The sequence below is a fragment of the Acomys russatus genome, chromosome 1 (genome assembly GCF_903995435.1).
Source record: "Acomys russatus chromosome 1, mAcoRus1.1, whole genome shotgun sequence".
Classification (NCBI taxonomy): domain Eukaryota; kingdom Metazoa; phylum Chordata; class Mammalia; order Rodentia; family Muridae; genus Acomys; species Acomys russatus.
In genome coordinates, this window is record NC_067137.1 from 8,428,629 (window position 1) to 8,456,189 (window position 27,561).

Below are 27,561 nucleotides of genomic sequence, written 5' to 3' on the forward strand. Positions count from 1 at the left end.
ACACACACACATACACACACACACACTAATAGTCGTAGTGATGGGAGAAGGAGGAGGAGGTTAAGAAGAAGCAACGCTAATCCCATTGACTTGGTGGGAAGTTGTATATTGGAAATTATATTTAAATCCCGATAAGGTTACTTCCTGAAATGTGGATCTGCTTCCCTCCAGCTGAAGTCTGGGGTCTGGGTCTCAGGATTGGGCTCACTGGTGTAACTCAAGGTTGGACTCTGAGTTTGCTGGTTTCAGATGTAAAGTGATCACCATGATGGCGAAACTAGAAGATTTTACTCTGAACAGCGAGACTATCTGCTTGTGGCCCATGTTTTCCATACGCTGAATAATCACCAAGGTCCGTGTAGATGTCCTGTAATGCAGGAATAGACTTCCACTAACAAATAAGTAACTGGGCTAAGGTAGGAGGCAAAGTGTCTGGGGTAAATTTATTTTTTAAAAAATCAGACACCTGACAGAGTTGGATGTTATTTGCATAAGAATAAAATGTGATTGTGTAATCGCTGTGTTCTGTATAACTAAATATCAGCTTGAGTGAACTGAAAACATTAGATATCAAATACACTTTAAGAAAGGCTATTTCCCCCAAGATACTCCAACGATATCTTTATCTGCCAGAGAGTATATACGTGTGTACACATGTATATTCCCTCATATCGATAGTCAGATCTCTCCCAAGAAGTAAGCTAATTGAGCTGTTTGTGTTGATAAACTCCTTTTTCTCCAGACTGTTCCTCTCTGAGCCATAATTATTTGCAATTTGCCTAAGTCGTCCATTTACTGATACGTCAAGCATGAAACAGAGGCAATTCCAGAAAATGGAAATGCTTCTGAAAATCAATCTTTGGGAAATAATGTGGTAGAAGTTACTGTGTGATAGAAGAGTACCTTCTAACTGCCACGTGGAGATGAATATTAATTCGCTGAGGTTAAGGTGGCTTTGTGCTTCATTTGTTGACTTGGCTTAGCCGTCAGCAAAGCAGCGCGGCCCAATTACTCTAGCAAAGCTAATTTTTTCCCCCCTAACAGGAGTTTTATGATTTTTATGTACTTACCAGTCAGCACACATAACAATGTCAAAATGTCCTTCCAGTTGAGAGACATCTGTCTCATTATCCCATCGCAAAACGCTTGAGGAGAAAAAGATTTCAAAAATTATACTTAGGATATTTTTTTAACTTTTGATTTTGAGCTATTAACATTATTTTTTTTGTGGCACTTGGAATTATTTAAAAGGTATATACAAATTATTTCAAAAGACATAATTTAAAAAAAAAAAAACCTTAGGATGTAACTCTCTTCTGTCTTTTATTTTGTCTTTAAATGTAGAAGAGGAAGAATTCTTTACTGAAGTAGGAGTTGAGGTTTTTCTAGGTTTTCTGAGCTTTTGTAGGCAAAGTAAATACTTACATTGGCTGTTAGAAGGATCCCTGACCCTTAGCAACAAGGAAGGAAAAAACTGAAATTGACTCCATCTGACTGGAATAAGGATTTATAAGGGAATCTGAATTTATAAGAACAAGTCATGTGAAATTTGCTGTGTATCTATCTTGCCTGCCATGTCAGTCACATTTCTTATTGACACAATGAACAATGAGGAAAAATGGAAGGACAGAATAGCCCACTTGTATGTGGAAGTTCTCAGGCCTTTAAGTACACTTTAGAATCACTCCCTACCAACAGTCTCCCAAAAGGAGGCTCACACATTAACCCTCACACCAATAACAACAGCTGCCCGCACACATTGGGAAACATGAGCAGCACTTAGGAAGGCAAGCCTGTTCTATGTTCCCCTCAGCCGACAGCTGTGGTAACTAACATTTTTATAACAAAGCATTTTTAAGGATGTTTCTCCCATACACCAAAACTGTGATTTGAGGTACTATGTTTTAAAAGCAAAATTCTGCGGCTATTTTCTTTCTTTCTTTTTTTCCTTTTCTTTTCTTTTTTTTTCAAGACAAGGTCTCTCTGTGTACCTTTGGTAGTACTGGACTCGCTCCGTAGACCAGGCTGGCCTTGAATTCACGGAGATCCACCTGCCTTTGCTTCCTAAGTGCAGGAAATAAAGGCGTGCGCCACCACCACCTGGCTTCTGCAGCTATTTTCTACTTTGATTCTATAGCGCTGGACTGAGCAATCTACCTTACCTGACCAATTATATTTGCTTACTTGGGTGGAGTTTTCACTTTTTTCCTGTCTTCCCAGAGACAAAGTTATGTTTGAGTAGAAAAATGAGACTTAACGCTGGTCAGTCCAAAATTGTCTTCACGCATATCAATGGGCATAAGTGGTAGTGACGTCATTTCTTCAGGTGGAGAAACTTAAACATATCAGCTCATTACCAAGGAAGGGGGGGGCAGTTGCTCACTCGTGCTTTTGACGCACACTTCCTGAGCCCCCATGTAGTAACCGCACTTGGATTTCTCATAGATGCCCCGACTTCACAAGTCTGAATTTGAACTCCTGACCTTCTGTTCCCCCTCACTTCATTCATGGTCTTCCTTCACTCTCATGAGTGGGAGGTTGACCTTTCTGGTTGCTCAGGCTGAAAACCTTGACTAGACCCCCCAGCTCTTACATCTCACCCTGGCTAGGCCACAAAATCAGTTAGTGAAAGACAGCCACGCCCAGCCAACTCTCTCTGCTCATGGCTCACGCCTGTTCTAAACCGCCACCATCTCTCACGTGAATTGTCTCAGCCTTCTGATTTGTCTCCCTGCTTCTGCTTGCCACCCTACCATCTCGGCCCAAGACAGCATCCAGAGTGTTCCTGTTAAGACATCAGGCAAGGCCTGATGGTGCACACCTTTAATCCCAGCACTTGGGAGGCAGAGGCAGGTGGAGCTCTGTGAGTTCAAAGCTAGTCCGATCCACATAGTCAGGACTCCATAGAGAGACCCTGTCTGCGTGCTCACACACATGCACACACCATGTTAGATCAGAAACTTTGTCTACCACTTTAAGATGGTAGATACTCAGGACCAGACCCCTTGCCACCAGGCCTGTTTGATTTCACCTCCGGTTACCCTCTCTCCTTTCTGCTTTGTTCTAGTTACAATAGCTTCCTTATGGATGCTTAAAGGCGCATGTACCCTGTTCTAGAGTCTCTGTGCTGCCTGCTTGCTCAGACTAAGCCCCTCTCCTCCAGATACCCATGTGGCTCACACCTCACTTCCTCCAAGTTTTTGTGCAAACACCTTACCTTTATAGGCTAGGCTTCCTTGGCCATCTTCTTTAAAACCATCTTCCTCTCTTTTCCACCCAGCATTAGAAACTTGATCTTACTTGTTGTTTTTCTCTAGTAGCAATTAACTTTTATAGTGCTATGTAGCTAAATCACTAGCTTTGTCTATTCTCCTCCCCTCGCTGTATAATCACCATCATAAGGATGCCGTCTTAGTCACTGTTCAGTTGCTGTGAAGAGACATCATGGCCAAGGCAGCTCTTATAAAAGAAAACATCTAAATGCTTACCGGTTCAGAGGCTGAGTCTATTGGCACCATGGTGGGAAGCATGGCTGCAGGCGTGGCACTAGAGAAGCAGTTAAGAGCTGCATCCTGATCCACAGGCAGAGTGCGAGACTTAGCTTGGGCTTTGGCAATGTCAAGTGTGTCAACCCCAGTGACAAGCGGCCTCCATCAAGGCCATGCCTCCTAATCCTTCTAATCCTTCCAAAAGGTTCTACTCCGTGGTGATGAAGCAGCCAAAATTAAGAGCCTGTGGGGGGCATTCCTATTCAAACCACCCCAGATGTTGATCTTTGAACTCTTGGGCAGTGACATATTTCCAGCGCCTAGAACAGCACACAATAGCTGCTCTGTTAATACAATATCTGGATGAGGACCATGTCCAGCAAAGGCACTCAATAACTAGAGGTTCCTGTTTTTAAGCTGTTCTCTGAATATATGTGAAAGCTACTGAAAATACTTTCTGAAGACTTCTGCTTCCAGCAAAGACCTCTTTTACATCTTAGCCAAAATGACCGAAAATGAAAACAATTTAGAAAGAACACACACACACAGCAAAGACACTGGGTAGTGTCAAAAGTGATCCCTGAAAGAGGATGAATAAGACCCATGGTTACCCCAGTGCCTTGGAGGAGAGCCTAGGTCGCAGCGGAGAGAAACGAACCTGAGATAGGACCCGGAAGTTTTGGAGCTGAACAGATGAAATCCAGGGACTGAAGAAACCAAGGTGTCCGGAACAGAGGACCATAAAGAAGAACGCTGTACAGAGAGAATTCAGGGCTCGGATAGAGGGCTCCCATAAGAGCGTTCTGCAAAGACCCCTCTCTCTCTCTCTCTCTCTCTCTCTCTCTCTCTCTCTTTCTCTCTCTCTTTCTCTCTCTCTCTCTCTCTCTCTCTCTCTCTCTCTGTCTCTCTCTCTGTGTGTGTGTGTTTCTCTGTCTCTGTCTCTGTGTGTATGTGTATCTGTCTGTCTGTCTGTCTCTCTCTCTCTTTGTGTGTGTGTGTGTGTGTATGTGTACTTGAGGTTGGGTAAAGCCATATTATAGTGTTGGGGGGACCAAAGGTCACAGGGTAGGGCCAGTGCTCACAGGGTAAGACCAGTGCCTATTTTCAGCAGGCAGACCACAAAAGCTCAGGATTCACAATGTTAGCAGAATACTCAGAAGGATCTCGCTTCAGAAGTGGGAAATAATTAGCCTAGAGAAAATGCTGATCTGCTGGTATGAAACAAATTTCCAAAGTAAGGAAAGTTTGCCACGTAACATAACTTTATCCTAGAACAAAACTCAAAATATATTTACAGGACAACAAAAACACTCAGATCCCAACAAGTTAAAATTTAAAATGCTTGGTATGTAAGCGAAGATTGCTAGAGAAACAAAGAACATTAGTATTCAATCTAAAACTGACAGAAATATCAGCACTAATCTGTGTCATAATAGTTCTTAACATATTTCAATGTAGTACAGAGGCATAGTAGTAGATGTTTTTTTCATTTTCTAAATTTTTTTAAGATGAAAATACACTATATAAGAAAAAACAAACTAGATTCAATTAACAAGAGATTAGACATTTCAGATGAAAAGATTAGAGAATTTGAAGACATAGGAATAAAAATTACTCAAAATGGAGTGGACAAGATGACTTGGTAGGACAAGGGGCTTTGCCAAGCCTGACAATCTGAGTTTGAGTCTCAGATCCCACATGGTAGAATGAGAGGACCAGCTCCCCCCCAATTTGTTGTCTGACCTCTGAGCAGGCTATTGCATGCCCAAATATACATTAAACAAATAAATAAATATAAAATTGTAAAACTATCTAAAATAAAAATATAGAGAAAAGGCTATTTTTTAAAATGCAATGCAAGTAAACTGGGGGACAAATTTAAATGATTTACTATTTAAATTCTTAAAATCCAGGAAAAGGGAGAAGACATAAAAAAAAAACACTAGAAGAAATGATAACTGAAGACTTTATTAATTTAGTGAAAACTATTAACACAAAGATGAGACATTTCAAACAAAGCTCACACATAAGAAACACAAGAAAAATACAAGCCACTGAATAACCAACCTACTGAAGAAGCACTAATTAAAAAGTTTTCAGAGGAAATAAGTCACGTTCCATATATAGAACACAAAGTCAGAAAAGGGTGTATAGAACCAGTCCCCAGAAGGGACTGAGAAAACAACCGTCTACCCAGAATCATGTGGCCAGTGGAAATATATTCCACAAAGAGGGAAGAAGTGCTTTTGGATATTTAAAACAAACAAACAACAACACACACACACACACACACACACAAAACTGAACCACCACCCGGACCTACACTCCCCCCAAAATGTCAAAGAAAGTCCTTTAGGTAGAAGAAAAATGATACATAAAATACATAGCTACACAAAGGAAAGGTGAGATCAAGAATAATGCCTCTACAGTTAAATAGACGGGTCTTTTTTTTTTTTTTTTTTTTTTTTTTTTGATTTATTTATTTATTTATTTTCTTTTCTTTTTTTTTTATTAATTTATTCTTGTTACATCTCAATGTTTATCCCATCCCTTGTATCCTCCCATTCCTCCCCCCCCCCCATTTTCCCATTATTCCCCTCCCCTATGACTGTTCCTGAGGGGAATTCCCTCCCCCTGTATATGCTCATAGGGTATCAAGTCTCTTCTTGGCTACCAGCTGTCCTTCCTCTGAGTGCCACCAGGTCTCCCCCTCCAGGGGACATGGTCAAATGTGAGGCACCAAAGTACGTGAGAAGTCATATCACACTCTCCACTCAACTGTGGAGAATATTCTGACCATTGGCTAGATCTGGGAAGGGGTTTAAAGTTTACCTCCTGTATTGTCCTTGGCTGGTGCCTTAGTTTGAGCGGGAACCCTAAATATACGTGCCTTAAATTATTTAAACCTCCTTAAAATAGGAGGCCAGTAGCTAAATACTAAGCATTGTGAGGTTTATAACACACATAAACAAGTGAAATGTAGAACAAGAGTTTAGAGATGGGGGGGTGGTGAGGATGGCAATACTCCTGTGAGGGTTTACACCAACATTCAGTGGTATATTGCTTGACAATGGATTTTGATGAGTTATAGATGATTACTACAGAGGTGGGAAGATGGTCAGTGGATAAAGTGATTGCTGTGAACGTATGAGGGCCTGAGTCTGAATCCCCATCACCCACATAAAATTTGGATGTGTTGGCAATATGTGCCTGTAACCCAGCATTGAGGGTGGGGGTACAGTGGAGACAGGTGGATCTTAGAGGCTGACTAGCCAGCCAGTAGAGCCAAAATGATGAACTCCGGGTTGAGCAAGGGACCATGGCCTCAAAAAATAAGGTGGGAGAGAAATCGAGGATGATGCTATTGTCACTTTCTGGCCGTCAACATCTCCATGGGCCAGCACCCTCTCCCCCCAGGAGCTATAGTGCAAAATATAAGAAGAATAAGAACAAGCGTAACAAAACAAAGCCATAGTTAATGCGACAACAAAAGTGATAAAAACTAGAACAAAGCACATTAATCCAGTAGGAGGCAGAAAAAAATGAGACACATAGCAAACAGCAAGATCACAAACTCAAGCCTAACCATATAAGAAATTGCAGTAGATGAAAATGGCCTGAGCATCTCTACTAAAGAGCAGAGTATCAGACTACAGATGAAATCTCGCCAGGCATGGTAATACATGCCTGTGATTCCTATTCAGGAGGCTGAGACAGGATGTCCACACGCTTGAGGCTAGCCTAGACAACCTAGCAAGGTCCTATCTCAAAAATCAAAACTAAAAAGGGCTGGGAGATATATCTCAGTTGTAGAGCACTGGGCTCTGGATCAAGCCCGAGGACTTCAAAACGACAAAAAGATTAAAAAAACGAAAACAATTGTAGGCCCAATTATATGGGCCTTACATCAAAAGTATTTTATACATAAAAACACAAAGGAATTACAGGTGAAAATATGGGGGAAAAAAAGACATATGAATGCTAGTCAAAAGACAGATGTTTTAACGTGAGATAGTAGATTTTAGAGTAAAAATGTTACTTGGGCTGAAAGATTGCTTCGTCCCGCTAAAGGAGCAGCTATGGAGGCTAGCCTTGGTCCTCTGAGTTTATGCTCTAAGTAGCAGACAGCCCAGTGAACAGCGCTGAAGGAATAGACAAGATCCACTTAGAGTCAGAGGACTCTGTTATCCCTCTCTTTTCAACTGAACAGCAGGCAAAACTACCAAAGGTATAGGTAGACAGCTTTAAACACTACCAACCAATTGCTGATATTTATAGAATACTCCATTAATAAAGACAGAATTCATATTCTTATCAAATAGATCTGTTCTGGATCATAATATAAGTCTCAATAAGTTTAGAGGGGCCAAGATCATACCAAAATATGCACCACCACCCCTGTAATCCCAGAACTCAGGGAGGCAGAGGCAGGCAAATCTCTGTGAGTTCAAGGCCATCCTGGTCTACAAAATGAGCACAGGACAGTCAAGGCTACACAGAGAAACCCGGTCTCAAACAAAAAAACAAACTGATCTTTGTTCACAATGCAATTAAAGTGGCTATCAATCATAAACTAGAAATCAGTATGCTATGACATCTTCAAATATTGAGAAAATAAATATTACATTTATAAATATCCTAGATCCCAAATATGAAGCCAAAGCAGAAATTGAAAAGTTTTTTGAACTGATAAAGCTGAAACGCAACATATGGAAATTTGCAGGTTGCTACATATACCTAGCAGTTACAGAGAAACTAATAGCAATAAATATGTACATTAGAAAAAATTCCTAAAATAGTGAACTCAATTTCTAGACAAATAAGTTTTTAAAAAGAGTAAATTAAATTCAATACAATCAAAGAAAAAAAACTAATAAAGATTAGAAGAGAAATGAATAAAACAGAAACAAAAATAATAGGGGGGAAAAAAATCAATGACACCAAACCCAGGCCTTTGAGATCAATATAACTGATATCCCTGAGTCAGACTGGCCAGAGAAGAGAAAACGGGGATGCACATATTACTGGTGCCATGGGGGTAGAAGTGGTGTCACTCCAGATTCTGGAGATAAGAGCAATGCATATTTCTGTGTCTATATTTCTATATGCCCATAACATACATATAAACATACACGAACATTCACATTAAGTGGAGGTTTGTCACAAAATATAAGAAAGTTGTTTTGATATTTAAAAATTGATAAATCTAATACACAACACTAACAGACTAAAAAGGGGAAACATGACCATCTCAAACAGCGCAGAGACTGCATTCGATATAGTCTGGCATCTGTTTCTCAATAAAAACAACAACTCGGCAGTATAAGATGAGAAGCGATGCTCTCAGAGGCCACAGTTTGTCTCAGTGTGCGACCTGGACAACGCGATCCATTTTTATCCACAGCTAACTCACATTTAGCACTGGTTGCCTGCGTTCTTCTCCCTAAATTCAGGAGCAGGAACGGGAAATTTATCTTATCTTTTTCTAATGCACTGATGGGTACAGCCAGTCCAGCGAGGGAAGAAATGCAGAGACTTAGATTAGGAAGGAAGAAGTCAAATCGCACCTCTTGGTAGAGAGCAAAATAATCTATATAGAATAAGCTGCAGAGAGTCAACAAAGCTACTAGTATGGGTGTAGCCGGCTTGTAGGATACCAGATCAATACAAGAATCAATTGTATTTCTTTATACAGGCAACAAATAACTGGAAATTGGAATTTCCAATTCTATACCATTTATAATAGCATAAAATTTCATAATAGCTTAAACATATAAAAGAGAAGTAATTCTGACAAAAGATGACAGAAATTAAATAAGACCTAAATAAATGGAGGCAATTCATATGGGAAGAGAATAAAATGTGTTTTGACAATTGGTTATTCATATTTTCAAAAAAATAATTTAAATCTATATCTTGCACCACATGCAGAAATTAACTCAAAATAGATCATAGCCCCAAATGTAAAACCTATCATTATAAAACTTGTCAATGAAAATATAGGGAAAAAAATGTTTGTAACCTTGGGTTAAATAAAGATTCCTTAGATACATGCAAGATACATACCCCATCAAGGAATAAATTGATAAATTAGATTAAAATGAAAATGAAAAACTTTGGCTCTCTGAAATGCACTGTGAGGAGAAGGAAAGGACAAGCCACAGGCTGAGAGAAAGTGTTTGTGAATCATCTGATACAGAGCTTTATATCCAGAGCACGCCACGGACTCCCAGAATTTGTCAATAATAAGAAAATAAGCAACCCAATTAAAAAAAATCAGCAAAGTCTTCCAAGAGACACTTCAACAAAGATAAAGACATGAAAAACTCAGTATTATTAGCCATTAGGGAAATTAAAAGTGAGAGCCCCAATAAATTCCGTTATACTCTTTGAATGGTTGTAATTTGAAAGATCAATAACATGGGGAGCTGGACAGATCCGGAGGGAATGGAAGCCCTCCAACGTAGGCTGTGGAAGTGGAAAACAGCTCGGCATATCCCTTAAAAAGCCAAATGGCAGCCGCGGTCATGGTGCCTTTTCACAGTAATAGAAACTCTGACTAAGACAGATGCATAAGTCCCATACACAATGGCATTCAAGTGAGGAGGAGAGAGGAAAGAAGTATTGGCAGAGCCAGTAACTGGTTTGTGTAAGATGGAACCAGGAGCCTGACTGAGGTTGGTTTTATGATTTAAAGTATAGCGTGCATTTGTAAACATGGCTCAGATGAAGAATCTGAATTATGTCCACATCTTTCTTGTGATTTTCTTGAAACCAAAGTAAAATTTTGTTGTCTGTATTTTCTTTCTTTCTATCTATCTATCTATCTATCTATCTATCTATCTATCTATCTATCTATCTATCTCTAGGGTTTTTGTTTTTTTTGTTTTTTTTTTTTGTTGTTGTTGTTGTTTTTGTTTTTTGAGACAAAGTGTCTCTCTGTATAGTTATGGGTGTCCTGGAACTCACTACGTAGACCAGGCTAGCCTTGAACATACAGAGACCCACTTGCCTCTGCCTCACTGAGATAGAAGATGAGCACCACCACCTGTCTATTGTCTCTACTTTCTTTCATCAAAATGTCAAAATTTTATGTTTGTTTGAATTTTGTTACAGTTTTACAGAGAGACATACTAGAAAATCCACCTTTACATACTTTAGAAAAACAGCAAAAGCTATAAACATGGAAGCCTGGTAGGCCTCACCAAGATAAGACAGAAGAAAGAGTGCATGGATTTTGTAGTTAGAGAGCTTTGAGTTCAAGTACCAGCATCCTCCTACACACCAATGAGGCTGAGGATGCTCTGGGCATCACTGCCCTCACCCCCTACACACCAATGAGGCTGAGGATGCTCTGGGCATCACTGCCCTCACCCCCTACACACCAATGAGGCTGAGGATGCTCTGGGCATCACTGCTCTCACCCCCTACACACTAATGAGGCTGAGGATGCTCTGGGCATCACTGCCCTCACCTTCTACACACCAATGAGGCTGAGGATGCTCTGGGCATCACTGTCCTCACGTAAAACTGACACAATCATTTATACACTATAGGGCTCTGAGCACTGGATGAGGGCTGGGAATGTAGCTGAGTGGTAGAGAACTCGCCTAACATCTAAGAGGAGGCCCTGCATTCAGCCCCTAGACTCAAAACAATGTTACACAGCTTCCATGCAAAAAGATATAAGGAGATGATAGATTATTAGCACATATGAAAGCATCGCTTCTGAAAAGCTTGCCATGCGAGTGCTCAAGAATATTGCCTTTCCTTTCCCTACTCTTGCACTAATCTCTTTTACTTCTGGTTTTGAGTTTAAGGTTGAAACACAAAATGGGGTCAACTTCTAGAGTTTTGCATCACCTTGTGAAAGAATCATGGTGCAATAATTCCAAAGAAAGTCTTTCTCACTTGTAACACATTTCGTGTGGACCATGGCTCACCCTAATTTGCATAGCATGGCCATGACTACACAGAAACACTACCTGACAATTTTGATGCTAAAAACAAGGCAGTTTTGCAAGGTGTGGTAGCATATATACTTGATTCCATCACCAGGGAGGCAGAGGCAGGAGGATTGCTGAAAGTCTGATGTAGGCCTGCACTACAGAGTGAGTTGAGGTTAGCTCGGGGTACGTACATCAAGATCTTGTCTCTAAATGGAAAAAGAAGTTTCTAGTGTATTTGCAGAAGTAGTGTTCTAACACAGTTCTTTTTCTAAAATCATTTTTAAAATACTTTTAGTTGTGCCAGGCATGGTGGCACATGCCTTTAATCCCAGCACTCGGGAGGCAGAGGCAGGTGGATCACTGAGTTCAAAGCCAGCCTGGTCTACAAAGTGAGTCCAGGACAGCCAAGGATACATAGAGAGACCCTATCTCAAAAAAAAAAAAAAAAAAAAAAAAAAAAAAAAAAAAAAAAAAAAAACCTCCAAACCCCAAACCTTTAATTATATGTAAGTGTATATGAGCATGTGGGTATGTGCACATAAACACAGGTTCCATGGAGACCAGAGGTATTGGATCCCCTGGATCTAACTGGAGCTAGAGTTACAGATGGTTGTGAGCTGCCTGGTGTAGGTGCCGGGAACTGAACCCAGGTCCTTTGTAAGAACAGCAAGTGCTCTTAACGGCTAAGCCGTTTCACACAATTTTTTGATAGTGTCCGAGTTCTCTCCCAGTAGCAAAAAAGGCAGCAGCACTCTCTGCATGGACATGACAGACACTCTTCAGAAGAATCGGCCGGCCCTTCATAGTTTTACTCATTTCACCTCTCCATGACTGTTGTCACAGCTTGCCTATGTAGAGGACTTACTCAAGTCATTTACAATGCTCACCTAAACTACTGAATTGCTGCTGTCCTAAGCCATTCCCTGTCTGCCCCTTGTCCATCCATCCTGCCTCCCTTTATGCTTTAAACCACCATGAGGTACCACTCCCTATCTGCCCCTTGTCCATCCATCCTGCCTCCCTTTATGCTTTAAACCACCATGAGGTACCACTCCCTATCTGCCCGTTATCCATCCATCCTGCCTCCCTTTATACTTTAAACCACCATGAGGTACCACTCCCTATCTGCCCCTTGTCCATCCATCCCGCCTCCCTTTATGCTTTAAACCACCATGAGGTACCACTCTGTATCTGCCCCTTGTCCATCCATCCCGCCTCCCTGTATGCTTGAAACCACCATGAGGTAAAGGAGTCTATAGTAAAGTCTTGTAGATTCTTAGGAAAAAAGACCCCACCCGAATCTAGAATGTTTATCTCATCCAGAGCTTCAGTAGAGTGTCTCTAGGTGCCAAGAGCAGCGATACAGTGTGGATCCACTTTGGGGGTAACAGAAGTATTGCTGCCCCCACAGAAAACAGTCTTCTTAGAACACAAAACAGTTGAGAGAAGCACAGAATTGCAGATGGTCAGGAGGATCTTAACTGAGCCTAACCCTGAGAACGTGGGCGTGGAAAGGGCAGCATCCCTGGATGGGCTCTTCAGATAGGACTTGGACAGGGAGAGAGGAGAAGGTAAGACCCATTAGACATTCCAAGAGGCAAGGGTTGGGAGGCTGCGATGGCAACTGTGCCCAGACCTCCCAGGGTACCCCCAGATGCTCATCCTCAGTGGTGAGGCTTTCTCAAAGCCTGATAGCCAAAATCATCTCTTTCTTCATCTTCATCTGCTCTCCCTCCCTACTGTCTAAGAGGAGACGGTGTTACTCTTCCTGGTCCTCAACACTAATCTTTCTTCTGCCCTCTATGTCACCTGTGTTCAAATTGACCAGGTATAAGACCTTCCACTTGTTAAAATAGTTTGCCAAACTCAAACACAAGAGTTTCTGATTGTGTTTCTTGGCGTGGGGCCTGCAACTGCCCTTCTCACATGTTTCCTGGGGAGGCAGACGATCTGGTGAACATGCTTTGAGAAGCACTAAGAGAGGTTGTTGACCCAACAAATGTCCCCCTCTCTTATGTATATTCACTCATCTCTTCTTCTGTGGCTGCCCTGGCTTGCCTCTTCTCTTGAGGTGGCTTCCTTACTGCACACCTTTGTCACCAACATTCTTCTGGGGACAGACCCTCACTGTTTCCCTGCTTTCAATGTCACCTGACTCACAATAACCAACTGATGCTCCCCCCACACCTGCAGGCCTGCCAACTATCCTCTCTTTAAACGGAACAACACTTCTTCCTGGAACCATATCTCCTTCTCTCCCCTCCCCCCTCTTGAGCATCTTTTACTAGACCCCCTAACCGCTCCAGAACAGATGCTCCCCAAGACTGCCTTGGCCATCTTTCCTACCAATATTTCAATTCTCAGGCAGGCTCCTACCTCTGGACTTTGATCTCCAGATCTCCCAGCGTGACATTTTCCTGTGATTTGAACTTCTGTTCCTAACCTCTAGCCGTTGTCACATACGGATTTTATAGCCCCGGCAGAATTGCTCTATCTTCTATTCTTGATATCCACATGCAGTTGTTTTCCCAGATTCGCTTACTCAGGCCTGCACCAACCCCATTTCTCCCCCTGCATCACTGTAATGGCCTCAAAAATAGTAAGATAATAAACACATATAAAACACAGATCCATACAGGAAGTGAATCCATCTTTCTTCATTATGACAAGGTAAACATGCTGTGACCACAATCAAGACGAGGAGCAGAGCTGCCTAAAACCTCCCGCCATGGGGGTGTCTAGTCTCTTCTCTTCCTTCTTCTTTTATTTCTTTTCCTTTGTTGTTGTTTGTTTTGGTTTTCTGAGACAGAGTCTTGATACAAAGCCCAGACTGGACTCCAACTCACTTTGTAATCCAAATACATGACTTTTCTGCCTCATCCACCCAAATGCTGGGATTATATGTAGTCATCTCTTCTCCTGGCTATAAAATGACATTTTACTCCTGTGCATGAGTGCCTGCACGTCTGTCTGAGGACCATGCACATATGGGGAGTCCAGAAGAGGGCACTGGATTTCCTAGAAGTGGTTGTAGCTGCCTTGTTGGTGCTGGGAATGAAAGCTGGGTCCTCTGAAAGAGCATCAACTGCTCTTAACTGCCGAGCCACCTCTCTAGCCCCACATAATGACTCTTTCTAATGGGTTGTCTGTCTTTAGCCTTTGGCAATTTACCATAAATACATTTTCTTGGACACACCTTTTATATTCCTATGTCTTGAATTATTTCCCTCCTGGTTTTATGCCTCAAAATCCTGTTTCAACTGCCTTTATTCCCTGGTCTTTTCTTGCAAAAGTGCAGCCCAGTGGCTGCCTCCTCCATAAAGCATATCCCTCATGTCCCTCCCCCCCATGATTTGATCTGTGTGTACGTGCTCAAGACTTACATCTTGGGAGCTGGTTTATTATTTGTCCAACTATCTTGAGCTTTGCAAAGGTTGGGCCACACATAAGCTAAATACTCACTTTGCCAATGAGGCACACTGCCCAGCTTTAAGATTTTATTGAAAACAGCCTTTAAATCAGGATGTCATGTAAATAAATTCCTTGTGAGATTACTTAACCAGCTTGTTAATTTTTATCATGACATGGAATTAACTTATATTTCTTTTTTTTTTTTTTTTTTTTGTTTTTTTCGAGACAGGGTTTCTCTGTGTAGCCTTGACCATCCTGGACTCACTTTGTAGACCAGGCTAGCCTCGAACTCACAGCGATCCGCCTGCCTCTGCCTCCCGAGTGCTGGGATTAAAGGTGTGCGCCACCACGCCCGGCTCTAACTTATATTTCTATACAAGAAATAAGGTGTAGGGACAGGGCAAAGGAAAGTAAAATTAGATCTTGGCGAAATTTCTGCAGCAAACTGCATACAAACTGCATACACAGAGAGCTTCCTGTGGTCAGGTCTCAGTTTTCAAAAAAAGTATATGACATCTTAACTTACAGGAGAATACAGCAGATGGTGTACATGTGTGTATGTGTATATGGTTCTTTGGGTAGCACATGTACATGTGTGTAGAGGCCAGAGGTCAGAGGTCAACCTCAGGGTTTGTTGTTGTTGTTGAGATGGGGGTCTTTTACTGGCCTGGAATCCACCAGAGGTAGGCTAGACTGACTGTCCCATAAGCCCCAGGGATCTGCCTGCCTCTGCCTCCAAAGTGTTTATGTGAGTTCAAATCCATACACAAGGTCAACAGTTTATGAATGAACCATTTCCCCTGCCTAGAGCCTGCTTTAATGAATGGAAGCCTTCAGAGCTGTGAAGTACTGCTGAACCTAATAAGACACTCAGAGAGAGAGAGAGCGAAAGAGAGAGCCTCCTTTTCACAGTTCCCAGGTGAGCTTTCCAGAGCAGTGGCAGAGCTGTCTGTCACTCAGGGTGTGTGGCCCCAGAAGCTCTACGGAGGATCCTGGTTCTCAAGTTTGAGATCTGTTCTACCTTAATGCTTAAATGTTTCTGGACTGATTTAAAATCCCACAAAAAAATTTTAAAAATAAATTAAAATAAGCTGGGCAATGGTGGCACACACTTTTAATCCTACCACCCAGGAGGCAGAGACAGGAGGATCTTTGAGTCCAAGGCCAGCCTGGTCTATAGAGTGAGTTCCAGGACAGCCAGGGCTGTGGTGGTCCTGCCTCAGGAAAAAAAAAAAAAAAAACAACAACCAACCAAATAACCCTCATTCCAGCCATGTTTACTTGGAATTTAGCTGAAATAAACTCATTTCAGTCCAAAAGGAAGACCAATTGTGTAACATCCAGACCCCATGTCAGTGGCCAATGCATTGTGCATTATTTAGAGAAGGGCCAGATCTTGGGGTGAAAGGCACTAATGACTTAATTACATTTTTCTATCCACACATCTACAACTCTGTGAGTATGACAGCTGATTAATCAAGTGACAACAAAATGCTACAACCAGTGAATTGGAAATGATAAGCATGAGCCATTTGCTAGAGCATATTATTGCATTTTGTGGTTTAATTTCTTTTTTCAGATTTATATACTTTCGTGCACAGTTTTATTAATACAGGGATTTGTTATTTCTTGACACTAGAACTCATACTGTCATGTACAAAACGATGGGTGAAATGTGTTCTGATCTAGAACAGAGGAAACACCACAGGTGACTCACAAAGGTGTGGCTCAGGATGGGCGAGACAGCTCTGTGGGTCCCTGCAGTATATGTAAAAGTATGAGCTGCAGCGGCACACATCTGCAGCCACAGCATCCCGACTGTGAGGTGAGATGTAGAGACAGTGCGCTACTCAGAAGCTGGAGGGTCAGCTAGTCTTGCAGCACAGCGGAAGTCCCAGCGAAGACCCCTGTACTGGCCAGGTGGACCAAGAGGACCAACTTCCAAGAGTTGTCCTTTGCCCTTCATGTGCTTGCAGGGACATTTGTGAGCCTGCAGTCACCACACACACACACACACACACACACAACACACACACACACACACCCCAACACCAGCAACAGCAGCAGCAGCGCACATCAAAACAACTCAGACACTAAGAGCAAGTAACTAGAAATGCAGATATCTTTTACTGCTAAGACCTTGTTAATAGTCACAGGTGGAGGTGACTTGAGAAAAGCAATCTGATTATCTCCACAGATGCTGCAGAGAATCTGATAAAGTTCCATATTGTATTTATGATAAAATCTCAAAACAGGAACCAGTGAATACTCGCCCAATTCAAAGGCTGAAGCATGCTCACTGGTGAAACTATTAGAGGCTTCCCAAACACAGCCACTCAGCGGTCATCACGGCAGGTGTTTTCATCAAATAAAATTACACAAGAGAAAACGTGAAGAACCAGAAATTTAACCAGGCTGTGGTGGTGCACACTTTTAATCCCAGCACTCTAGAGGCAGAGGCAGGAGGATCTTTGTGAGTTCAAGGCCAGACTGGTCCTCTAGAGTTCCAGGACAGCCAGGGCTGCACAGAGAAACCCTGTTTCAAAGGTGAAAAAAAAAAAAAAAATCAGTATCATCACTCCAAGACTGAATATGTAGCACCCAGAACCCTATAACTTTTATGTCTAACTATGCAAATGAATGTAACCAGTTAGGAAACACAGTGTGGAGTGAAACAAAGCAATTCACAAACTGGGTGCAGTGATGCACACCTGCAGTCCCAGCACTTGGGAGGTTGAAGCTGAAGGTCAGAAGTTCAAGGTCATCGCTGGTTGGATAGTGAATCTAAGGCTACTGGTGCTCTGTCTTAAGTGAATAAATAGGAAGAATGAATGGAAGAAAGAAAGAGAGGAAGGAAAATACAACATAATACAATGGAAGCCGAGATTCTATTTAAAGGCCCAACAAAAGTTTCCAGAAATAAAATGAGCAAGCGAGAAAAGAAAATGCCAGTGAAAACATCTTAAAAAGAAAGTGCCTCATTCTTGAATAGGAAGACTCATTCTTGAATAGGAAGAGTTTTTAAAAATGTCAAGGTTTTTCTAAATTTTTCTAATCACCATGAAAATGCAATATCGTAAAATTACCAACAAAATTTCTGAAAAGAAAGAATAAAATCAAGGGGTTGGTCTTAGCAGGTATGAAAATGCACGACTAAGTTACAGTGAGTCACACAAACCTGAGAGGCGCTCACACCTGTGACGCATGAATGGATGTGCCTCACTGGGCATCAGTGTCCACTGCCACAGTGAACTTAGGTGAGTGTTTCAGAACTGTGTGCGATACAGTCACTTTTCAGCATCTTGGCGATGGTTTCCCTTGGAAATAAAGACATTTCGTTCTGTGTGGCTCTGAAGGTGTGTGTGCACACGAGTGCGAATGAAGAAGGGAACCAGCGCCCAACCGGGTGGTCGTTCCTCACGTCTCCTTCCTCTTATTTTGGGAGACACGAGTGAGCCCTTTGCTTGGAGCTCACAGATGTGATGGCTGGCTGGCTAGTGAGCCAGCATACCAACCACCTGTCTCCATTTTCCCAGCACTCCACGAGGCCGAGGCAGGAGGATAGATCTCTGTGAGTTTCAAGGCCAGCCTGCTCTACAGAGTGAGTTTTCAGGACAGCCAAAGCTATACCCAGAGAAACCCTGTCTTGGGAAACCAATCAATCAAGCAAGCAACCAACCAACCAAAAGAAAAAGCATGCCTCCATGCCCCACCCTTTTCCCAGCTTTTGCCAGGGATCAAATTCAGTTCCTCATGCTTATTAACCAAGCAATCTACCAACCGAGCTATGTCCAAGGGCCTTGGTCTAGTCTTTCTATAATACTGAATTTTGAAATGGAAGAAGAATTGTTGCTTCAGACTGGAAGACATTTCCCCAGGGAAAGCAGCAGGTAGGCATACAGATGTGACCATTAGCATATGATCTGGCCCACTTCTTGGTATGAGATTCTGACCCTTAGGAAACAGTAGGGACCATAGAGTTCAAAGAATCAATACAAGAATGCTAACCTGGAAGAAAAGGCCTTATGTTTTAACCTTATTGCAGTCTAGCAGTACCTCCTAAAAAACTGTCCCCACATGTTCAAGTCAGGTTCCTTCTCGTTAAAAAAGGATTGTCTCAAAATGTATATCATTGGGTCACATTCCTGGGGAATGCTGTCATCAAGGTAAAACTGAACAGTAAGGACCAGGGCTCCTCCATAAACTTGGCAAGCAAGCCACAGTGCTAACTAAGCAGAAAAAACTGCAAGTGGCAACTTCATTTTCTTGTATGCCAGATAGCAAAGGAGGGGCGAGGAGCATAGCATTTCTAGAACTCTCTGCACCTCCCAAGATTCTGTTACCCTAGTTTTAGCAAAACTTACCAACAGGTATATTTATCAGAAAATTTCTGAAGAGAGCCCTCAGCTCCCCTATCTCAGTTACCTTCTCCTAACCTTCCTCTTCAAGCTGACAAAGAGCAGATAAATGCCTACTCACGCTGTCAGTTTGTCTCCAGACACTGACTGCACACACCCGCCGGAGAAGCCATCCTGAAATGAAAATCACTATCTGATGGAGAAGCCGCTGTCTGACTCTCAGGGCCTTGACTTCTCTTCCACTGAAAATTGTTCGGTTCCCTAAACCTTATGGCTCCACGTCGTTCCATTACAAACCCTAGCAGCTTCCACACCCTGGAAAGTACAGATACTAATTGCTTCAGGGAGTGGAAAAAAAAAACATATTAAACAGAATCATTGTCTTCAAGAAAATCAGCAGCCTCCTCCCTGGCATATGAGCTGCAAGAAGGCACACACAGACTTCCTGGGTGCTGCTCTCCACTGGGTCACTAACACTTTGACAGCACTTGGAAAACAGAACGCAATCAAAATAGCCGTCAGCAAAGGGACAGACCAATAAGCTTGGGGACAGACAGCACGCCTTAGCACTAACAGTGTGCGCGCCAATCCACTGAGGTCCAAAAGCAGTTTAAAAGAAAGAACTGAGTAGGACGAAGCAGGCAGGACAGACGGAATGAGCCACTCAGAAGGATGGATTTAGATGGACGAATGGGGGTAAGATTGACAGAGTGTGTTAGGAGTGAGAAGATGCCAGGGCCCAAGTGGTGTTCCCTGAAGGCCTGTGTGCTCACGTCTGGTCCCCTGTAGGAAGTAGGGCCCAGTGGGCGGCCTTAGGTCACTGAGGAATGCCTTCAAAGCACACTGTGCGGTCCTAGATCTCCCTCTTTTCTTCTTCTTCCTGCCCATGAGGTGAGCAGTATGGTCTACATGAGCTTTCCACCACTGCCGACTGTCTCAACACTCAGGGGCCCAGAGCAATGCAATCACCCGCTGGATGGACCCTCCAAAAAAGATAAGCCAAGGACAACCCCTTTTCTCTGTGTAAGTTAAATGTCTTAGGTCTTTTGTGATAGTGATAGAAAATAAACACAGGAAGTATGGGCACTGGAAGGAGAAGGCAGAGGCCGGAAACAGCGGAGGACAGATAAGATGAGGACAGTCAGGGCAGAAGGCTTGGAATAGGTAACAACTGGATCTCAGTTGGTGGGCACACACATCTAAAGACAACTTTCTATCACTCCAATTTAGCCTCTAGAGGAAGCAGACCAAAGGGCAGACACGAATCTTAGACAGTGACTGTGATGGTACTATAGGCTGACCCTGGTGTCCCCTACACAGGGAAGAACCCTAATAACAGGTTTATAGTTTACAAAACCACATGGCTTAATGAATAATAAAAACCACAGCTTAAATTCAGTGACAAGTTTCAGAAAAACACAATTTTCTTTTCTTAAAGGATATTTACTTTTACCAGCACAGTGGGGCTAGTCTCATGTTTTTGAAATCGCGACTTTGAACTAGTGTTAGCCAGAGAATGATCTGGAAGACCCAGAAATATGCAGCCATCAAACACTCTAGCTCTTTGTTAGAGTCACAATTTTGAAGACAGCCTCAGATACACCCAACAATTGAGCTGCTGTAAATACCCTTGCTCTTTTATAAATTTCTTACTATATTTAGAAGTACAGTTTTCTTTGTTCACAAACTGTTTCCGGCTGTTCTGTATTTAGACTCCCAAAGGCGTACCTTGGGCTCCTTGGATAAATGGATGAATGACAGCACGGCGGATGTACAGAACTATCAGATGGCGGTGGTGAGGTCCTGGAGGTGTGATCTACAGAATCCGTGTGTATGCAGGTCCCTGACTGGCCAGCGCTAAGGTCTCCCACCTCCTCAAACATGGCTTTCATAGTCAACACAGTGAGACTGGATTAAATTGCATCAGAAGGAGCAAGACAGTTTGATATATAACAGATTTTCTTTAAAAAAAAAAAAAAAAAAAAAAGGCTGTGTGGTGGTGCGCACCTTTGATCCCAGCACAAAGGAGGCAGAGGCAGCCAGATCTCTGTGAGTTCAAGCTCAGCATGGTCTACATAGTGAGTTCCAGGATAGCCAGGGGTACATAGGGAGACCCTGTTTCAAAAACAAAGTTCCGGTGGACATGAAGAAGGTGCTCCCAACAGCAGGGCAGACTTAGAAGGAGAAATGAAGGACCTGCCACAGACCCACACTTGCAAGAAGTCCCTGCCAATGAGCACTAACAACGTGCTTACACAGTTATGTGTTTACTGTGGGTTTCTCAATCTGTGGGTCGTGTGAACAAACCTGTCACAGGGGTTGCAATCAGATATTCATGTGATGATTCATAACAATAGCAAGAGGAAGACTGATAATTACAGTGCTGCTGGTCAGCTCTCTGATACTATGACAAAACACCTGAGGCTATTAACTTATCATGAGGAAAGGTTTCGGTTCACAGTTTCATATGCTTGAGCCCACCGTCAGCTAGCCTACTACTCTTTGAAACTGTGGTAAGGCAGTCTACAGTGCTGGAGTGTGGCAGAGAAGCAACTCACCAGGAAGCGAGCCAGGTGGGGTGGATCTGAATCCTACTATCTCTTCTTAGGGCATGCGTCCAAAGACTGAACTTCTTGCCCCACCTCTTAAAGGTCCCGCCACCTCCCAATAGCACCACAGACTGGGGCCCAAGCCTTTATAGCAGGCGGGCTGCTGAAGGACACTTGTTCAAACCACAGCATTTACCAAGGACACTGAGTCGGGAAACCAGAGCGTGGGGCACCAGTCAAATTTCTGGGTGGCTTTTCATTCCTTTAAAAAAAAAAAAAAAAGAAAGAAAAGAAAAGAAAAAAAAACCTATTTTGTAGGCTCACGATTCTCGTATCATGACTTCCCTTTCAGCTTTCACATCTCCTGTGCAAATGAAGTCACAGGAGACATTCAGCTGTTGCAAACTTCATGTCAAGCTTTGAAGTGCTTTTTAATAGCAGAAATATTTGGCTCACGTGTGGGCTTTGTAGCTATGGTAAATACCTCTTAGTTATCTGTCGCTACTGTTATTTCACACCTCCAATTTGGAGGAGAAATTCTGCATATGCATTGAGGCCCTGGAAAAGAATATTGAACTGTATCTGAGCTCTTTGTGAATAGGTTCCTTTTATTTTCTTTTCTCATGGAACTAATACGTTCATTGCATTGTACTGGCTATGGGTGGGAAAGCCATGGGCACAGAGGCACGCTGATTATTGTGACAGTGGCTGGTGGCTTCGCCTCCTTAGCTGCCAGAGGTTAAGTGGTCAAACACTCTTTACTGTAAGGTCACACTCACTGAGTCACTCACTTGCCCCACCCCAGTGTATATGTGTGTGTGTGTGTGTGTGTGTGTGTGTGTGTGTGTGTGTGTTGAGTGTCCTATAGTCACTTCTCTACCTAATTTTATGAGACAGGATCACTTACTGAACTGGAGTCCACCTGATTTACTCGACTGGCTGGCCATCAAGTTCCAGAAACATCTCTGCCTCCACCTCCACAGCGCTTGAATTACAGGCACAAACCGCTAAACCATGTTTGTTTGTCTTAACGTGAGCGCTAGGGACCTCAAGCTTGCAGGACAAGCACTTTACCAACGGAGCCATCTCCCAGCCCCTCCCTGCTCCTGCTTCCTGGAGATGTGTTAGAAGACTTTGGATAAAAATGCTTTTAGTTTTTAAAAAGAGGAAACTGGCGACAATTAGTCTGTGATAGAGGTAGAAAAGGGGGGGGGGGACCAAGCCCCTCATTAGGGAATCCTGCATCATTACTGAAATACTATCTTTATGTCTCACCAACTATCAGAAGAATTATTTAGAAGTAGCATTTTTGAGAACAGATACATTTGAACAAAGGCCAGGCACTAAGCATTTGGAATCTGCCCTGTGGTGAGCAGCATTTTTCTTCTTTATGTAACTTAATTATTTTATGAAGAGATAACAGAAAATTCTATTGCACGTCCCAAGTTAAACACTTGACATTTTTATTCCTTGAAAATGCAACATTTTAGAAGTCTAGATATGTTTATTAATTAGTGATTATTAACACTCAGTAAACAACATTATGTCTTGTAAAAACACAATCTCACTGCACAGCGTGAAGCTGAGGTCTATTATTTCTTGAATCCATATGCTGAAGTACACTCAAATGGTCACAAATGACCCTAAGCATTAAATAAATGTAAATGAGAGCAACATAGAAAATGCACTTTTGATTGATAACTAAAAGACCAGGTTGAAAAGCATGTACCAAAACGAAGTCCTTCCCACAAGGAGGTGGCTGTGTGAACCATGGCGGGAGGGCTTTCCTATGTCTCTGTCCCGAGCCAGCGTGGAGACTGCGGATGCGGCCATCGTGCCCAGCACCACTTTGGGTTTTATCTATTGTTTCTGTTCATCCAACTGTTTCCCCCAAACTATGCAGTCAGGGTAGGCATGTGTCCTCAACACAGAGAAAACTCAAAGCACCAAGGCTGAAGGGATAGGAGTGAGGGATAAAGTGACTCCTAATGGGATTGTTACTGTAACTAAACTAGTTAAATACAACAAAGGGAAAATGCACACACAGAGCCACATCATGTGAAAAGCAGTAAAGGGTGGCATCCCTTTCTAGGTCAACTGGCCCCAGGGTGGGCATCACAGATCACACTGTCCCGCTAAGGGAAACCAGGTCTCTTCCCCGGAAAAGAATGAACAGAACTGGAAGGGACTGGACACACAGGGACTGTGAAAACCATTGCTAGATTGAGGTGTCTCAGTCACTATTGATGTCCAGGTGCTTCTAGAGGATGGAAGGGGAGGACGGAGGGGGAGGATGGAAGGGGAGGATGGAAGGGGAGGATGGAGGGGGAGGATGGAAGGAGAGGATGGAAGGGAGGATGGAAGGGGAGGATGGAAGGGGAGGATGGAGGGGGAGGATGGAAGGGGAGGATGGAGGGGGAGGATGGAAGGGGAGGATGGAGGGGTCCACAAGCTGGCAATGAAACTCGTCACCACTAGACATCAGGGCCAGGAGACACCAGTAGCGACATTGTCCACTCTGACCCCAAGTCCCGACAACAACAATAAAAATGTTCCCAGGGATGACAGAATCCCCTAGGGATGCAAAACTGCCTATGCTGAGGACCACTGGAATAAAGCCATTTATGAAGGCTTCAAGCTAGGCTTTTCCCCAACTTTGTTCTGAATAATCTTAGCCATGAAGTGACCCTAACTCAGCGTATAATACATTATCTTGTGTAATAGTATGTTACTATTATATTCTTATCTACTTGATGGAATATGTGGCTGCCTCATGGGCATCCCACAAGGTTCAATGTACATGTGCGGTGCTCAGAACAGTGCCTGGCACACAGAAGGTGCTTAGTTAACACCGTTAGCATTACTGTATTACTATTATCATAATCGTCCATAGCATCAAGAAACACTTGCAACTGGGACATTTGAATTCAGGATGCAGAGAGGTATCTTACCAGCTTGATATTTTCTGAGTCCTAAACACGCCAGTCTTCTTATTGCTTGCGATGATGCTGTTCACGTCTACAGGGCACAGTTAAGAAAACTTTGGCAGTGATTATCAACCAATAATAATAATAATAATAATAATAATAATAATAATAATAATAATAATAATAATAATAATAAGAATCTGCAAGTGGCAAATGCATTGGCTTCTTATCACTATGGGTTCAACACAAGGAAAGGAAAGGGGCTGTTGATGCTCTGCCATGAAATGCTGACTTACCACTGCTAAGGTCTCTTCATACCATGGTTTGCATTTTTTTACCAGCCATGGAAGGAACATCTACATGAGATCATGGCAGGGCCCAGAGGATAAATGCTGGAGGGCACTGTTGGGCGGCATGAGATGCTGCACCACTTCCAGGGGTGGTCTGGGGAGAGGGGGGCAGTCATCCAAAGACAGGCATCCATCAGCCAGTGAGAAGGGGGAGGCCAGCCTTTTCTGACGTTCCAATCTCCTAAGTGCTTGTAGGGGAAGAGGAGATGAGCAGGATGGAGTGTTGGGAGGAGGCAGAGAGAGTAAGGTGGAGAGAAGAAGCCTGGAGCATCTTTGGAAGAAAATGCAACACTGAAGAAGAAAGTCGATCTAGTGAGAGGTCCTTTGAAGAACGTCTGCTGTGGCCCCTGGCTGTGCTCTGGCATGCCGGGACTCATGCAGAAGAGCCATGTTTATATGAGAGGTACTCAGAGGACCAGATGCAAGGCATCCCAGGACCCTTGGGAAAGTCACATCTAGTTCCAACACCAGCAAACTCTGGCATTCTGGTCCGCAGTGGGAGGAGATACAGGCTTTGTGAATGCTGGTCTTTCTGTCTTTGCTGTGGCCCCTGGAATGACAGAGCCCAATGAAGACACTAACTCTGACCCCCAGAAGAACTCCTGCGGTCTTATGTTCTGTTCTGACCTCCCCATCCCTGGCTCCCTGACAGCTCCCTGGCTTTCTGATCCTGAACACCAGCACTTTCTCCTTCATTGCATGTGACACATTTCCCATAAGAACCTTACAACCCCTCTCCTGGAATAATGTGATTTTAAATAAACAAGAAATAAAATAATTCCAGTGGAGGCCCCAAGCTGAAGGAAATTGGGCCCGTGGAGAGGACACTGGGCAGATAGCGATGGTCCCCCATTGCTCTGAAAAACAGATTTCCCGAGTGTTCAAAGCAAGCACTGGCCAAGATCTCCCTGCAAGAAGGGCACCACAGGATTCTTAACCCCAAAGCTCTGCATGAACCACCGGGCACACCTATTCTTCCCTGAGTGAATAAGCAGGTACTGCCATAGCTTTCTTCCCTCAGGAGTGGGGAGGAAAAATCAATTAGGTCTCCTAATGACGGGCTTTTGTTGAGGTTTACAAAAGTGCCATAATGCAGACTTTTTTTTCCCCCTGGGTGAACTTTCCTGTATGCAAATTAAATACCGTTAAATTACATTCATTAGAAAAAATAAAGGAGACTAATTTGCCTACTTGTTTTGATTAACTAAAATGACACATCGGCCTACGGTTTCTGTCTATTTCAGGAGCGTTCTGGAGGAAATATCTTGCAGGAAGGGATGGGTGAGGTTTTTGTTCTGAGAGGCAAGATTGGCAGAGTCCACTGACAACTGCTTTTTATTAAGTTCCCTGTCCTAGCCACACCCGACTCTGCGTTTCCATGGCATCCAACTGCCTGCCATAGTGTGCCCGGCACACCTGTAGCGTCCTATGAGTACATGACTAATCTATCAAGCAAAACATATTATTTTGTTAGTAGAGGTAATACTTTTTATAAAATAGTCACAGGGAAGTTAAATTATATAACTCAGAAGACCTATTAATAATTTTTAGTAAACATCTTAACACTGTATACTTTATACAATTTATAAACCTGTGGCTCTGGGTGGTGAGGCTGGAGCAAGTGTGGATATTTATATTCTAGAAGTTTTTTTTTTTTTTTTTAAATGAAAAGCTCACAGCAGTATTTAGGCTGTCTTATTTTTAGAACTGGGCAGGAAATATATTTTGTGGTTTAGAAGGGCTTTAAAAAATATATTAAAAGAAGCACAAAGAAGAAAGATGGCAGTGTTCTTTTACAACATTGCCTTAGGAGAGAAACTCTGATATTCTGTCCCCCACCTTTTATGTAAGATTTTGATGGTCTTTCTGGATGGCACTGTGTCCAATAATAGATTGTTATCATCTTCCAGTGTCACCTCAGGGTAATAAAAGAAATCCAATCAAACTGAGTCAATATGGCCAGGATAATGTTCAACACAACAGACCCGATGCTGCCCTGTGATCTGCACCCACCTTCTGAAGATCTCACTGGGGGGGGGGGGCTGGGTGCCAGAAAGCCTTGCTGTGCTTTCAGGATAGGATGGAGATGGAGCAGGTGACTCAGTCCCCTTGTCAGGGCAACTGCTTGTGGCTCAAAAGGAGGCAGAATTCTACCTCTAGCTCCTTCTTTAACAAAGCGTTTGTCAGGAGTGATGCTCCATTGTACTTGCCAGTTCATTTTTATTCATAAATATATAAACTCATATATAATAGCAACAAAAGTATTTTAGGTCAACTGTATATATTATAACTATGTTACACTGTTGAAATTAGTCTATTTGTGTAGTCAGTAATTATAACTATCAGTTGTATATAAATCTTGAATCAGGTTGTTCTTTTTAAATTTATTTACTTATTTATTTCTTTAATGTGTATGGGTGTCTTGCCTACGTATATGCGTGTATGCGATGTGTGTGCCTGATGTCCTTGGAGAGCAAAGACAGCATCAGATTTCCTAAGATTGGAGTTACTTACAGTTGTAAGCTATCA

At 42.8% G+C, this 27,561-nt stretch overlaps 1 protein-coding gene across 1 annotated transcript in view; it reads right to left on the reverse strand.

Annotated features, from left to right (window-relative positions):
- Positions 1-27,561, reverse strand: part of Camkmt (calmodulin-lysine N-methyltransferase) — a 375,196-nt gene that overhangs the window by 23,493 nt on the left and 324,142 nt on the right. The window contains exons 7-8 of the mRNA XM_051160387.1: positions 24,707-24,773; positions 1,071-1,145 (exon numbers count right to left, since the gene is read on the reverse strand). Of these exons, the coding sequence (XP_051016344.1) occupies positions 1,071-1,145; positions 24,707-24,773 (142 nt within the window). The remainder of the gene's footprint in view (positions 1-1,070; positions 1,146-24,706; positions 24,774-27,561) is intronic.